Consider the following 16,386-nt stretch of genomic DNA (forward strand, 5'->3'; position numbering starts at 1 on the left):
GCCTATCTGCTCGCAGACACATCTGTACATGAAGAGCTGCAATTGGAGTTCATGGTCTCATTGGGTTTTCGCCACACCCGAACCATACCATCAGCCCGAAACATGACTCATCGGACCACGCTACATGCTGCCAGCCCTCCAGGGTCCAACTAGCAACGTCACGAGCCCAAGTGTGCCACTATGTCCGGTGTCATAGTTTTAACAGGGGCACTCTGGTGGGTCTTCTGCTCCCATATCCCATGGAAGCTAAAGAATGTTGCACTTATGTGTTTGATACCTTCTGCATTGAATGTGGATGTGATATGAGCCAGTGTTGCCTGTCTGTTACCATGGACAATTCTGGCCAGACACAGCTGGTCACAATCTTAAGCACTCGTGATCGGCCACTGAGCTGTGCAAGGTGGGTGTTAGTGCCTTCCATGAGGTATTCCCGCTACACACGTGACACCGTAGATCAAGGAATGTCTGCACAACTTCAGAAATGGAATGTCCCATCCGTTGGGCACCCACTATCATGCCCTGTTCGAACGCAGATAATTCACGTAGTCTTGCTATGAGCAGCCTGACACAAGATATCAGATTACAAATGATGTAGGTCTGGGCATTTCCAAGATGTCACAGTACGGCGTCACCACCTACCATTACCTTTACATACTGCTATCCCATGACTTTTGGCACTTCAGTGTATCTTCAACCATTCTGATTATTATCCTGTGTAATGTTAGACATTTCAGAAATCTATTTATTGGTTCCCCCTTTACAGTATAAAAAGATTCAGTGACTGCATATGTAGTGTGGATTTTGTTTGTGTGAATAGTAATCCGTACAATCCGAAGTATATAATACTGTAGTGTCAAATGAACAGAGCAAACTTTTCCTCTCCGATTATGAATTTTACCAGTGCAGTAGCTTGTTGCGATGTTTATATTTGACCATAACTCCACCATGGTATACATAATCAGCATAAACAAGATTACATTTCTTTCTCACTGCAATATAGTTTAGCACTATTGCTTGCCAGTATATGAGCAGCCATATAACTTTATTTGTATTTTTTAGGTCCATGTCGACATTCTAACATGTCCACATTTCATCACTGTCTACATAATTAATGTCGACATGGTCAATGTTGACATCATAATAATAATAATACTTTATTGTCATTAACAGCACAAGTGATGTCAACAAAAAAAACAAGCCGCACTATACCGCATAGTAAAACGGGCAGCAGTTACACTACTATTAAAATAATAAGAGGAAAACATAACTGCATTAATCGATCGGAATTATTTTAATTATTTAACATACGCACTGCAGTTGGGAAAATCTATTGTGCAACTGGTTTGTACGCTATTAGAAGGCAATTTCTCAAAAAAAGCATGGTTTGGATGGCTGGGATCCGCTAAAATAGGTCTAAATTTCTTCAGGAGCCTTTTTCATATACTCCGGAGTGCGTGGTAGCACAGCTCCAATGATTCTACTAGCCGTCCCAACTACCCGATCCTACGTTCAGCCGCAGTACAGTTCCCATACCACACCATTATCAAACAACAGTAATTCCTAAAGCTTTTTCAATTTTCATGTGAATACTCTCAATTTAAAGCTGATAGTCTGCACTTTAAAACCATATTCTGTATTTAGATGTACAGTAACTTGAATATGCTTTGGTAAACAGCTAAAATAAATTCAAATTCTGAGATGCAGAATGCTTGGGAAATATATTTTTAATATTAATAACATTATCAGTCATTCCTTCAATTTCTGTGGGTTTCCTTACATAATTGTTTAACGTACGCACATATTCTATTAGATCAATAATGTTTTGCTATCATAAGTGTAAACGTATTTAAGCTCATACTTAATTCCTTTATTGAAGCAAATACAGGTCGAGTCTCCCATATCCAAAATGGTTGGGACCAGGGGTGTTTTGGATATCGGAAAATATTCCGTATTTTGGAATAATTGCATACCATAATGAAATATTTTTGGAATGGGACCCAAATCTAAACACAGAATGCATTTATGTGTTCTGTACACCTTATACACACAGCCTGCAGGTCTTTTTATACAGTATTTTCAATAATTTTGTTGCTCAAAGTTTGTGTACATACATGAAATTAATTTGTTTCATATACACACAGCCTGAAGGTAATTTTATACAATATCTGTAGTATTTGCGTGCCTAAAACAAAGTTTGTGTACATAGAACCATCAAAAAACAAAGGTTTCACTATCTCAGTCATGCTAAAAATATTCCGTAGTTCGGAAAATTCCATTTTTCGAAATATTTGGATATGGGGGACTCAACCTGTACTCTATTTATATTTATTTTCCCACTGTGACTTGCTTTACACATTGGATAAAGCCCAAATCTGAAAACCCTTAAGATATTATAATCAATGGAGACATCACAGGAATTGCACTTTCCACTATAAAGCTCCTTAAATCTGGTTATGTGTGTATATATATATATATATATATATATATATAAATATATATATATATATATAAATATTATATATATATATATATATATATAAATATAATTTTTTTTATTTTTTTTTACAATATTTGGTTAGAGAGAAAAAAATCCTTTCTTTCGTCTTCAGGGACCACAAGGATACCATGGGGAAATGTGGTTGGAGTGATCCAGGCACCAAACAGTTAAGCTTTCAGCTCCCAGGATGCCTCGGGTCCTCCTCCACATATACTCCGGCCACAGGCATTCAGTTTTTTGTTTGATGCGGCAGGATCAGTTGCACCTTCTAAACGGTACTGCTTAGCAGTCCCAAGCTTTTTATTTTTTCTTCAGCACAAGCAGCTTTAGGCGTCCTAAAGGACACCGATGCTACTGCTCCATCTACCTCCGCCGGCGCCGTAACCGGACTGGTGATTTCGGCGGGCACTAGCAGAGCTCAGCTAGCGGCGATGCTGGGCCCCAGGACTACGGCCGGGAATACAGAGATGCATGTAAGGCACTTGCGGGAAACCGCGTGTGGCAGTCCGTACCTCCGACGATGGAGACCCGCCGGAGTACGCTGTAGTACTGGGGCGACAGGTGTGTCCGTTCCCCCACTAAGACCACCGGGGCATATTTGTCTGGCACCAGGGAAGGTAGTAGCGGTTGCTATGGGATACCAGTGCACCTTGGGGTTAAAGCAGCATAGGGGAGGTAGGCTCACCCCCCGGCAGACCCTCCCCCAACCCAAACTGCGATCCATCCAAGGTTTTCCCGCGTCTGGGTTGCTCCTCCTACTCTCCTCTGTATATGAGGCACCCAGCGACCACTTGTCAGTGCTCTGCTGAAGCTGCTGGTCTCAGGAGGTTTTGGGTCTAGTCTCCCTGTATACCTCTTCCCAAAGGCCAGGTTATACAGTGCTCAAATCCTACCAAACCTTGTATTTTAAGTAGTTGATTTAAAGCCCATTGCAAGTATATTGTATGCATTGTATGTGACTTATGTTAGCTCTGCTGTGTTGATACTGCCTTTATTTCCTGTACCGTTCGTTATAACTATCACTGCTATTTCTCCTCAACCCTTTGCTACAGGTGTATGGAAATTTTATTTAATTTTTTCTCTATTGTACATCACATTTGCACTTATTCATTATGCCTAAGGGTAAAAAGGAGGGCCCCGGTGCGGATTTCATGTAAAAGTTGTTTGGCGGGCTTGTCCCCTCAGGATTTTATACATGATGGTTTGTGTGCTATTTGGTATAAAGAACTACCTCACCAGTCCAGTCTATCAGCCCCTGTACAGGAGCCACCCTGGGTGTCGTTCTTGTCTCAGGTTATGACGCAGCTAGTGGACCGTTTGACTGCTCCCACGCTGCCTCCCATAATGTGGTACCCACAGCAGTTTCAGCCTGCTATGTTTGCCCCCCCCAATACATCCTTCCTGGATGAATGTTTATGCCCACTCAAGTCGGAGTACGGCTCAGTCTGCTGCTGCTTTTCAGCAAATGTTGCAGGCAAACAGACTGGTAGCCATTAAAGCGCCTAAGCGGATGGTATCATCTTGTTAGTTTGCATAGCTTGTAGAATCTGACGGATCATTGGAGGAGTCAGATGATGTGCCGGGTTCTTCTCCAGGATCTGTCTCGGGGGGAGGAGGACCATCCTTCTACAGGGATGTCCCTTCCTTGGTGAGGGCGGTCAAAACAATCCTAAATATAGAGGATGACAAACCAGCTCCTATACCTAAGGCTTCGGTGTTTAAACACCAGAAGGTGGTTAAAAGCTGAGCTTCCTAAGTGAGCAGCTCACTGAACTCATGGGGGAAGCATGGAGTACTCCTGATAAACGGTTCCATGTTACAAAAAGATTAGCATCTTTGTATCCAGTCCCACCTACCGAATGTAATATGTGTGAAGTCCCTCCTACTGTGGATGCTCATGTGACATATTTAGTCAGGAGCGCTATGTTGCCTATTCCGTCTGCCTCTTCACTTAAGGATTCCACCGATAGAAGACTTGAATCCTGTCTTAAATCAGTGTTTGCTGGCTATGGCTGCGGCTTGTGTATGCAAGGCCGTGGAAGAATGGACGGGGTCATTGGAAGACATTCTACCAGAGAACAGCTGACATATCTCCCATATACGGGAAGCGACCTCTTATTTGGGAGAAGCTGCAATAGATGCTGTACTCCTGGCTTCAAAAGCATCGGCAGCTTCGTTTGTTGCTTGTAGAGCCCTTTGGTTAAGGTCCTGGAAAGCAGATGCGGGATCCAAAAAAGCTTTGAAATCCCTGCCTTTTTATGGAAACATACAATTTTGAGCAGAATTGGATAAGATAGTGGCTACTCTGGCAGCCTCAAAATCTGCCGGTCTGCCATCAACAGCTACATCTAAGCCTAGGTAGTCCTCTTTTTGGTCCTTTCACCCTCAGGGAAGAGCATAAGGACAGCCTTTCTCCAGACCGTCTAGTTCTCGCAGGACCACCAAGCCTCAAACTAAGAGGTCTTGGAGGGGTCAGATGTCCAGCTTCCAAGCCGGACGACAAACCCTCTGCCTGAAGTGGCGGGCCTCCTCCTAGGGGATCCCAGGGTCGGAGGTGGACTTCTTCAATTTGTGGACTCCTGGCACCAAGCAACAACAGAAGGCTTTGTCCGAGAAGTGGTCTCTCAGGGGGTGTCCTCATTTTCCTGAGGCATCCTCCCCAGAAGTTTTTTTTTTTTTTTTTTTGTACAACTCCCCCATCAGACTCTATTAAGGCCATTTACTCCCTGTTGCGTGCAGGGGTGATAATCCCTGTGGTTCAATAAAGAAGCGGTTATTTATTCCAATCTTTTTGATTCAGAAACCAAATGGGTCTCATCACCCTATTCTAAATCTGAAAACACTCAACACGTTTATCCGTGTACCCAAGTTCCGTATGGAAACTATACGGTTAATTGTTCTGGCAATGGAACCTGGGGATTTTATGGCTTCCCTGGACATAAAGGATGCGTATCAGCATGTGCCTATTACACCATCCCACCAACAATTTCTACGGTTTGCTATTCTGCATCAACATTACCAATTTCAGGCACTGCCCTCTGGTCTGTCAAGGGCCCCTCGGGTTTTCACCAAAATAATGACAGTTATGACGGCCCACCTCAGGCGTCAGGGAGTCAGTATACTGCCATACTTGGACGACCTCCTGATATTGGCACAGTTTCCAGTTTTTACAACACCATCTCCAACTCTCCATTGCCTGCCTAAAGAAGTACAGCTGGACCATCAATTGGAAGTAGTCCTCCCTTTCTCCAATACAGCGGATGGTACATCTAGGGGCACTTCTGTATTCTCCGACACAAAGGTGTTTCTGCCAGGGGACAAGATTTCGGCCCTATTATTGCGAGTGCACAAAGAGTATCCATTCTCTCAGCAATGCAGGTCCTGGGGTCAATGGTATCCACCTTCGATATGATGGAATATGCTCAGTTCCACTCCAGGCCCCTGCAACAATTGATTCTCTCCCAGCGGAATGGACAATATCCTCTAATACGGGAACATGGACAACTCAGGAAAGTCACCTCCCCATAAACATTCTGGAGCTTCGTGCAGTATACAAAGTGTTCATTCTGGCACAGGACCTCCTCCAGTCCGACAACGTGACCACAGTAGCCTATCTCAATTGTCAGGGAGGCACGCAAAGTCAGGCAGCCATGAGGAAAGTGGCAAACATTCTGATCTGGGGAGAAAGTAATCTTTTGGATATCTCTGCAATATTCATCCCGGGAGTCCTCAACTGGGAAGTGGACTTCCTAAGGACATACATGGTGGAGAGTGGGCTTTTTTTTTTTAAACTCCTAGTGAACAAATGGGGCCTACCAGACGTAAACCTTATCGCCTCGCGTCGCAACTACAACCTACCCAGGTATGGGTCCAGGATCAGAGACCCCTAAATGGCCTTCGAGGATGCACTGGTGAGGAGGTGGGAATTCAAGCTAGTGTACCTATTTCCTCCGATTTCTCTCCTCCCAAGAGTCCTCAGGAAATTCAAGGAGGAAGGCGGCACAGTAATACTGGTAGCTCCTGCTTAGACCAGGTGCAATTGGTTCACTGACCTATGGAGTCTATCCATAGGCACTCCGTTTCCTCTTCTTTAATGGCCAGATCTGGTAGCACAGGGTCCCTGCTTGCATCTGGACCTACCTCGTCTGTCTTTGACGGCGTGACTCTTGTGTCTTCCATCTTAAGAGTCAAAGGTTTCTCCAGCTCTGTGATTCAGACGATACTTAGGGCATGAAAGCCTTCCTCTGCCCGCATCTGTTACAGAGTTTGGCACTATTTTGGTCAATGCTGTTCCCACAGCAAATATGACCCTAAGGTTTTTAAGGTTTCCCAGGTACTTGTTTTTCTCCAGGCTGGGTTAGACCTCCTGCTCCGCCTGGCCACCCTGAGAGTACAGGTTTCTGCATTGTCAGTTTGGTTGCAGCGAAGGATCGCTTCTTTGCTGGATGTTAGAACTTTTTTTCAGGGTGTTCTCTGAGTTCAGCCACCTTTTGTCCCGATGGCACCATGGGATTTGTCTTTGCTTCTCAAGGCTCTACAGGCTTCCCTTTTTGAACCTCTTCAGAGGAGAAATCCCCAGTCGGGGAAGAAATGTGTTAGGAACTACAAAGCATTCCGAATCAGCTGTATGTTCGGTTTATTTGCCAATCACCACTGCGGACCTACCTTACATAGCAAGCTCCGGACATGTGAGCGCTATATGCTGGAGTGACCCCTACTTGGGCACAATACCTGTCTTTAACCTAGACAAGGCTGAGACACAATACACTGGGACCGGCGTCTATATACAGACTGGAGAACGGTGGTTGCTACTCACATCGTGTGGCTGACTGCTTTTGATTACAGCACCGCCAGCGCTCCCTAAAGCATCTTCAAACTCTATTTCACATGGTCCAAACACATAGGAAGCGGGTGAGTGTTACTATATCCCCACAACAGAGGACAATGCTAAACTGAATGTGTTGTGCACACACTTAAACACAAGCAAACATTGAATGTACCGTTTACATTTTCTGCTTGCTTCTTTGCGAACAAAGTGGACATTGGCAATATAAATCTTCTCCGGGGGATTGACACTAATTTTTACCAGTGAATTCCCTACAAACTATTCCTCTCAGCCGGACGCGGCTAACTGGTTAGGAATATTAAAAAACCTTGGGAGTACTATCTTTTACCATCTCTTAATAGTAATACAATAGGATTGATTTACCCCAGGAGAATTTTTCTGTGATTCCACACACAGAACATTTAATAACCAGCTGATATTATTTAACCAGATGTGAATTTGAATTTGTTATTATATTTAATTGTGATATTATTAATCAGTTGTGGTAATATGTTTTTATATGTTTAGATACATATCTGCATTAAAATTGTATATTTGTATTAATGTTCATATGGTGCTGTTGATTTAAGTACTAGAGCGCGGTTGTCAGCTTCTTTTATTCTTGTATTTTATGGTTTGCTACCTTTGATTCAACTGCTGCTCATTATTAGTATATTAACTTGCAATCAGAGAGAAAGGAATTTGCTTTAGGAATTTTTTTATATCATTATTCAATTGTTTAACTTGATTATTATCCACACAAGCGCCAAATACTTTATCTTTTGCCCAGAGATGTTTACTGTATGTCTGTATAGTGATTTTTTTTTTTTTAAACTGATGAAATGCTAATAGAAGCAGTTAAATCTTTTTTACTTAAAAAATACAAGAGATACCCCAATCAAGAGTAAAACCAATGGTAATGCCAATAATGTTAGCAATCCTGAAGGGTAGTTATTGATCCATTTCAATTTAACAACTGACGTGGCCGTATGGGATGCGAACGCAACCAGCTGTGCTTCAGCTGGCAAGGTGCAACCGCACCGCCCCTCTGTGTTTCTGAAGAGGAAATTTGTTCTACATATGTGCAGAACGGAACTCCTCTGACTCTCCTGCGGACCCGGCAATTGTTAACCGTTAGAAAAATCGGCAGTTAAGTGGTTAAAGAAGACTGGCAAAGGTGTCAGTGTGGAGAAGGAATGGCATAGGAGAAGGTAACCGGAAGAGAGAGGGGATAAGGGAAGATCCATGCAGGTTACTTAGGAGTAAAAAAGGGGATGAAATATTGAGAAAAAGAAACACTACATAAATTAGGCAAATAAATGAGGGAAGAGTTAGGGTTGAGTTGCTGAAGTTACTCTATATGAATTATATTTTGTATACATGACAGTTTCTGAAAAGAGTTAACCTGCATTGAGAGTGCTTTTGGTTTCCTCTAGACCTCTGCCAACTGGCATGTGGTGGCATACAAAATATGACGTATCAGTTAATGTGATGAGACCTCAGGAATCTCTGCTGGAAGAAATAAAGAACATGGAAGAAAGCAGGACAACGATAGCAACTTGAAAGATCAAGTTCTGAATGTTTGTCCAAAAAGGGAATAGTTTGGTCTACTGCAAATACAGTATATGAAGGAACAAACCTGCATCCTGCAGCCCCTCCACCATCTGCAGGATGCATCTGGATTATTTTTTGTTGAGTCTGGTTGGAACATACCATTTGAAACAAGATTTTTAGACGCATATGGAGTTTTAGAGGCAGAATTAGTGTGGATCTCCTCACAGTACTAACCAGCTAGAGATTTCCACAAGTCAGTCTCCAGAGACACAATCGAATCTGCTTGGGAGTCAAAGGGCAAAATGTAATAGGGTGTGAGTTTTGAAAATGTGCAAGTATAGAGCTACTGTATATTCGTACCTTTTTAGAGCTTATCCTATGTAATAGGGTGCGAGAACATGCAAACTTGCATGTTTCTCTCACAATCGCAATGGCAAAACACGCATCCAGATGTTTTGCCATTGTAAGGTTACAACTCCAGCAATGTAGTAGAGTGCGAGTGTTTAACTCCCACACTATTCGTAAGAAAATAGACCTGCCTAAGGCAATTATAAGTAGCCTGGACAGGACGCTATATAATAACCGAACCCCTTGATGAGTGGTTGGTTTGTCAGACAATATCAGTGGAAACCATATGTACAAATGTGTGAAGTCATATTGTGGATGGAAGCATACCATGACAGCCATTTATTGTGTGTCAGTCGATAAGCAGAACAAGCTACCAGATTAACAGACACTCTGCTCAAGAACAAGCTGTGCCTTAAATAAAATTATAGGAACAATTAGACTGTAATTGGTGAACAAGATTAATTGCCATGATAAGAGTTTATGGCCCGTATTCAATTACAGGCGAAAATCCGTTATCGGCGATAATTTATCGCAGATGATGTAATTTTCGCCTATTGTAATTATCCCCATATTCAATTACAATGACTTTTTGCCGGTGCGAAAAGTCTTTATAAAAAAACGGGGATAAGTTTTCTCTAGTCTTTAGCTGGCGAAAAAAAGTGCAGAATTGGGGTTTAGGGGTGTAGGCTTAAAAAAAATAGCCTGCACCCCTGGGAATGCCCCCTAAAAACAATGTGTCAAAAAAAGTAAAAAAAGAAAAAATCTGGACACCCCAAAAAATTTATTTTATTTTTGGGGTTAAAAAAAAAATGGGGTACCAAATCCTAAAGTAGCGAATAGATTCCAGAGGGGTTCCAATGTATGCGGCAGGTGTTTTCTTCATTGCGGGTAGAAGCGGCAGAATTTTTAAAAATCATTTTATTGACTTCAAAATATGCTTGCACCCACTTTCATGTACTCCAAATTTGATGGCCATAGTTATTTTTCCCCAAAAAAACCTAAATGCTATTCTTCATCACTTCTTCACAGGCGCATTTATGCACCTGCCGCGGCTATTTAAAAACCTGACTTCCCTTCAGCAGGTAAAAACGGGGGTACCCATAGTGATCCCTCATGTCTGGACATCTTTAGGGGGGGTCAAGGATGAATTCCCGAAAATTTACAGGTTTTGTTGCCGCTTCAAATTTCATCGGGTCCCGTTTTTGCGTCCATAGGAATTGCATACGGGGATAATCGGGCACGCGCACGATACTTTTCCGCCTGGAAAACAGGCGAAGGAGGCGAAAAGTCCAGCAGGCGAAAAGTCTGGACTTTTTGCCTCAAATTGAATATGGGCCTATGGGGTAAATTTACTAAAGTGAGAGTTTTTAGAAATGGAGATGTTGCACATAGTAACCAATTAGATTCTAGCTATTATCTTCTAGAAGGTGCTAGTTAAATGTTAAGTAGAATCTGATTGGTTGCTTTGGGCCACATCTCTACTTCTAAAAACTCTCCTCACTTTAGTAAATCTAGCCCTATTTATTTATATGGGACAGACAAATTGAGCCACCATCAAGTGGATACTATTTTTCACTTGCACATACGTAGCCCAGTCCTCTGAATATGTGATGGCTGACAACAAGTACTTTATAAAGGTTAGCTCTTAAAGTAGATGTCCTCCTACAGCCCCTAGGTTTAGCCTGTAGTATTAATCCCAAAGAAATGCAGTAGTACACAATTCTACTTGAATTACTGCATTGTAAAATTAGCTGTATTACATAATGTTCATGGTAGCTTCTGTCTATTTTTATGTACTCCTGCAGTCAATGAGGTGTTTGTTTTTCTGAAAACATGGAAGCAGCAGGGACCCCTCTTGTACTATACATATGAAAACACATTAATAATTTTTTATTTTTAAATTGTAAAATGTTCCTACTGAGGGATCAAGAGCTATTTTGTTCTTTAAACAGGTTATTTGAAGTGATTGCTTTTCTAAAATTGTAAAATTCTGCATTTTGTTTATGTAATAGTCACAACTTGGATTTTTCTGTTCAATGTCCAGAGATTCTGTTGTACTGTTTGAACATTTTTTTCTTTTGCCCTTATTTGTAGTTCAAAAAGAACATTGTCCAGTGGATCAACAAAAACCCCAATGTGGATGATTTAATGGAGATCAAGAAGACCATTAAGGGATTGAAAGCTCAGCTGAGGTGGAAACTACTTGAGAGTAGCAATATGGAAGAGGTATACTTATTTAATTGCAGGTTTCTTCAGAAACTTTGTAATACAGTATACTTGGTGTACTTGCTTGTGTTGTTGGCTCAACTGTCATTTATTATGGCATCTTAACCCATTCTTGACCTGTTATATAAAATAATCTCTCTTTTCTGACTATAATTGCCTCACACTTTCATTATTGCACACATCACAAATATGATGTCCCTGTGTTCAGGAGATCTACATTTATATTTGGGGGCCGTATTTTGGGTTTGCACTGATTGTGTGGGTGAACCGAGCAAAAGTGTGTTTTGTGACCTTTGTTTTACATTTTTTTCACTTAAAAACTATAGAGTTGGTGTATTACCAAGGAGGAAAAAAGTATATATTCTTAGGTACTGTAAGTATTTCCTGTGAATCTGAAAGTTCTCTGTTCTTTAAGATAAATAAAATGCCAACCATTATGAAAGAATAATTGACAGATATGGTACTAGGTTGTGTTAAAATAACTCTGGGACCTTTCATGTGTGTATCATTAGTACTCTGGAAGTATTTTTTTAAATGGCCCAGGTGTACAGTACATCTAAGGCTATATGCACATTTTATTAAAATCTGGATTGGTAAGTACCTAAATCCTACAAATACGCATCTTTAAAAAAAAAAAAAAACTGTGTGTTACATGACACTGCTTTACAGGTACATGCAATACCTATTATTATTACATTTTATTTATAGGGCTCCACAAGTGGTCCGCAGCACCGTTCACACAGTACAGGGTACACAGAACATTACATTACAATACAGTAACCAAAATATAAACCGAGCACAAGTAACAATTAGCACACAATTCTCCATACACAATACAGCAGGGAAGCTGAAGGCTGTCATTGAAGTGCTAGAGAAGAGGGTTATGAGACAGTAGGGAGGAGGACCCTGCTCCCTGGAACTTACAATCTAGGTGAGACAGATGACATGAGTGTGTAGAGGGGGACCTGAGTGCAGGAAGTAGGCAAGGTAGAGATGGCTGAGGCAGGAGTGAGAGCGACCTGGTGATGTGGCTATGTAGTGGAAGGGTATGCTTTGATGAACAGGTGGGTTTTCAGTGCACGTTTGAAGCTATGCAAGGTCGGGGAGAGCCTGATCGAGTGACTGAGCTCATTCTAGTGAAGGGGGGCTGCACGGGCAAAATCTTAGATACGAGCATGAGATTAAGTAACCAGGGTAGAGGAGAGGCAACAGTCATTGGCAGACCGGAGTGGGCAGGAGGGATTATGTAAGGAGATAAGATTGGAGATGTAGAGAGCAGTAGAGTTAGAGAAGGCCTTGTATGTGAAGTTGAGTAATTAGAAGAGGATTCTGTAGAGGAATGGGAGCCAGTGCAGGTTTTGGCAGAGGGGAGCAGCGGGAGAGGGAGATAATTCTAGCTGCAGCATTAAGAACAGATTGGAGGGGACTCATGATTGCAACGTGGGAGGCCAGTGAGGAGATGGATGCAGTAGTCGAGCCGAGAAATGATTAGTAAATGAATAATCAGTTTGGTAGCATTCCGGGAGAGGAAAGGCCTAATGCGAGCGACGTTGCATAGCTGAAACCGACAGGATTGAGTCAGAGATTGAATGTGGGGGATGAAGGAGAGGGTGGAGTCAAGGGTGACACCCAAGCAGCGAGGTTGGGGCACAGGGGAGATGATGGTGTTTTCAACAGTGATGGCGAGATTGGTTGGAGTAGAGACTTGTCAATGTTGAGCTTCAGAGAGTGCTCGGACATCCAGGAAGAGATGGCGGAGAGGCAGATGGATACCCGAGAGAGGACAGTAGGGGAGAGTTCAGGAGAGGAGAGATATAGTTGCGTGTCATCGGCATAGAGGTGGTATTGGAGGCCGAAGGAACTGATGAGTTCTCCTACCTATTGTTAGAATGTTAACTGCATATCAAATGTGCATGTATTACAATGGAAGCATTTGCAAAATGCACATTTCTTCACCAGTAAAAGAGCTTACTGTTTGCTTTGTAACTGGTGTTCTATTTTGTTGAATTACTGTCAATTTACAGAACTACTTTTGAAATTATTTAATAATACAAACAAATTGTGTTGCAGTCAGATGAATACAGTGAAACCGCTCTTAGTGAACTGAAACATGAAATCACAACCATAAGAGACAAAATATTTTATGAAATACAACGTGAACAAGAGGAATATGTGAGTCAATTTTTTTTTATGTAAAAATGTAAGAAGCAGTTGTTATTGCAAGATGCTTCAGCGAAAACCTTTATTTGGAAATTTAGAGAGTTGTGTGTGCAGTTACCCCAGGATCCTTTCTGTCCAGGCTTTTGGCATATCATTTAATGCAGGAGAGGTACTACATGAGTATATAAGCGTTTCATCAGAAGGTTCCTAACCAAGTCAGTTTATAGGTTACTTTTGCAGTGCGTTCTAGTCCATGCATTTACGATCAGTCTTGGGGACAGTGTTATCTGACATTTTGTGGCTACACTATTTTGTGAATTTCATAAACATCCTCTTCATAGACACCTCCTAAGAAGGTTAGAAAAGTCTCACTTGCACCTTTCTCAGCCCCTTCATAATGATTGAGAGGTATTGCTTAAACTCGTGGCATCCCAGGTTGTTTGTTGTGGACGCACTCCTATTTCTTGGATTATTTTCCCACAATAATGAGTACTACCAGTTGGAGGGACCAAAGTGCAATATGTTGATCAGAAATAGCTACACAGTGCTGTTGGTGTTGAAGCATCATCATTGCATGTCTTTGCACCAATCAGGAAGCCATACATCGGTGGAGAAATGCATTGGTACTGCTTCACAAATCTATTTATGTGTATGTTATGGATGTTCTTGATCTTGTTTCATTTGTTCTTCATTTTCCTCCATCGTTCTTGAGTCAGGGGGAGGGGTTGTGTGATGGGCTTGGACCTAATCTGAAGCCACAGTCATGGACCTTATTTACTATTGATCAGTCCCCTTTCTACAGCCATTTTGAAGTGGTGAATGAAAATGTTGAGCACTTTTTAGTGCCATGTGCAACTTTTAACTAACGTTTCTGACCATTGGTCTTTTCTTTTATCTGTTTTTTCAATTTCTTTCTTTTTCTTTCTTTCATTCTTTCGTTCGTTCTTTTAACTTCAGTTAATGTTCTGAAATATTTTTTTTGTGTTTGAGGCTTCGTTAAGTGTTTTGGTGCAGAAGTGGTTTCCAGAGCTGCCCCTAATGTACTGTGATGCAGGAATAATAAAGTACATGGTGAGTTATTGTTAGTGATATTTCCATGTATGGCAGACAGCCATGATGTTGGAACTTATACATACGCTTACTGTCACTCTTTATAGAACTCAGGAGGTCTTCTTTCTGGGAGTATGGAGAGGGAGCTGTTTGATGCAGAATCATTGAAGGAGCTTAGTAGCAAACGGCCACTAGTATGCGCACAAGTCCAAAACAAGAAAGTCTTACTCAAGGTGTAGTATAAAGAGGTTACCCTAATTATTGGAGCATTCACTTACTCAAGGTGTAGTATATAGAGGTACCTTAATTATTGGAGCATTCACTTACTCAAGGTGTAGTATATAGAGGTTACCGTAATTATTGTAGTATTCAATCAACTTAGAATTAGAAACCTTAGATCATTTTGCTCTCAGAAATGATTTAACTGCCATATAACCTAGTCTGTTTCTTCTTTTGCTTTGCATAGTGTGCATTGAAGTAAGGTAGGTTGGGTTACTCATTTTCTATGTCAAGTGTACAATTTATATACACACAGTGGAGGCAAAATAATATTGAAAAAAAATGCAGCCAATCACCTGAACCAGTGACAAATCTGACTGATAACGAGACCGATTACAAATGGCTGCCTTCATGTGTAGCATTGGATATACTTTGTATATATTGTGTTTGTAGGGTTATTCAGTAGACATGGATGCAGAAGAACAAGTAATTGTAAGGGCTGAAAAATATCACAAAGCTTGGTCGCAGGAGAAGGAGGAATCTGGGATTATGCAGCTTCTCTACCTGTTTTTTTGTAAGGTAAGTTATTTGTGCGCAACAAAAGTAATTCCCAAATTTTTTGTTGCGGTTGGCGTCACCATTTAGAAAGCCAGGTAAAGAGCTATTTCTAAATGTAATTGATACTTTACAGTTCCACTAGAGTCACTCTACTGCTAGGTGATAGATGGTGTCTGTCATAAAGCATTGTTGGACTGCGCATGCATTGAATTGCGATCAAATGCGACTACGGTTGTAGTGAGGATTAATTTGCAAGTGATTCACAGGCAGGGGCCATTTTGTGGGAGGTAACAGGGAATGGCGGGTATGTTGTGACCGGTTTGTGGGCGTGTATCTACGATCCCATATGCAGAAAATATGGCGCCAGGGTCTCTGTTCCCGAGGCCATTCTGCGCGACCATAGGGTTACTCAGATGATTATTGAAGGATCTGCAACATATTAATGTTAAATGTTTAGTATATATATATTTTATATTGTGTTAGATACGTATTAAATAGATGTTCTTGACCTAATGCAATCATAAAAAAAATTAAAATTTTAGAGTTTTTTTGGAAAATAAAAAAACTTCAGTGATTAAAGGGGTTCTCCACCTTTCGACAGTTTGCTCCTAACTTTAAATGCCTTGTAGTGCACCAGTGTGTTCAGAGTTGTCTCCCAATAATGGTTACAGTATTACATGCTGTGATATAGTTTTAGATGTCATGACTTCTAATACTATAGTGCAGTATCTTTAGGCACACTGGGCTTCGTGGAAGAAATGGAACTTGTGGAACTCTTTGATCCCACAAAGGACACAAACGTGTGAACAGACAGAAGGTTTGGGCATCCCGAAAGCCACATGAACTGTGTGCATGTGAGCCAAGTTAGTCCCTAAGTTCACTTAAATTCTTATCCATGGCCATTCAGGGTTGCACAGTCATAGGATTTGCAGAGGTGGCCACCTGAGTG

General features: G+C 41.5%; 1 protein-coding gene across 1 annotated transcript in view; it reads left to right on the plus strand.

Annotated features, from left to right (window-relative positions):
* The window catches only part of STK31 (serine/threonine kinase 31), a 171,657-nt gene that overhangs the window by 125,249 nt on the left and 30,022 nt on the right, over window positions 1–16,386 (plus strand). The window contains exons 15-19 of the mRNA XM_088457856.1: window positions 11,319–11,450; window positions 13,521–13,622; window positions 14,601–14,681; window positions 14,768–14,893; window positions 15,333–15,458. Of these exons, the coding sequence (XP_088313982.1) occupies window positions 11,319–11,450; window positions 13,521–13,622; window positions 14,601–14,681; window positions 14,768–14,893; window positions 15,333–15,458 (567 nt within the window). The remainder of the gene's footprint in view (window positions 1–11,318; window positions 11,451–13,520; window positions 13,623–14,600; window positions 14,682–14,767; window positions 14,894–15,332; window positions 15,459–16,386) is intronic.

Source organism: Taudactylus pleione, unplaced genomic scaffold (assembly GCF_031769625.1).
Source record: "Taudactylus pleione unplaced genomic scaffold, aTauple2 ptg000788l, whole genome shotgun sequence".
NCBI classification, from domain to species: domain Eukaryota; kingdom Metazoa; phylum Chordata; class Amphibia; order Anura; family Myobatrachidae; genus Taudactylus; species Taudactylus pleione.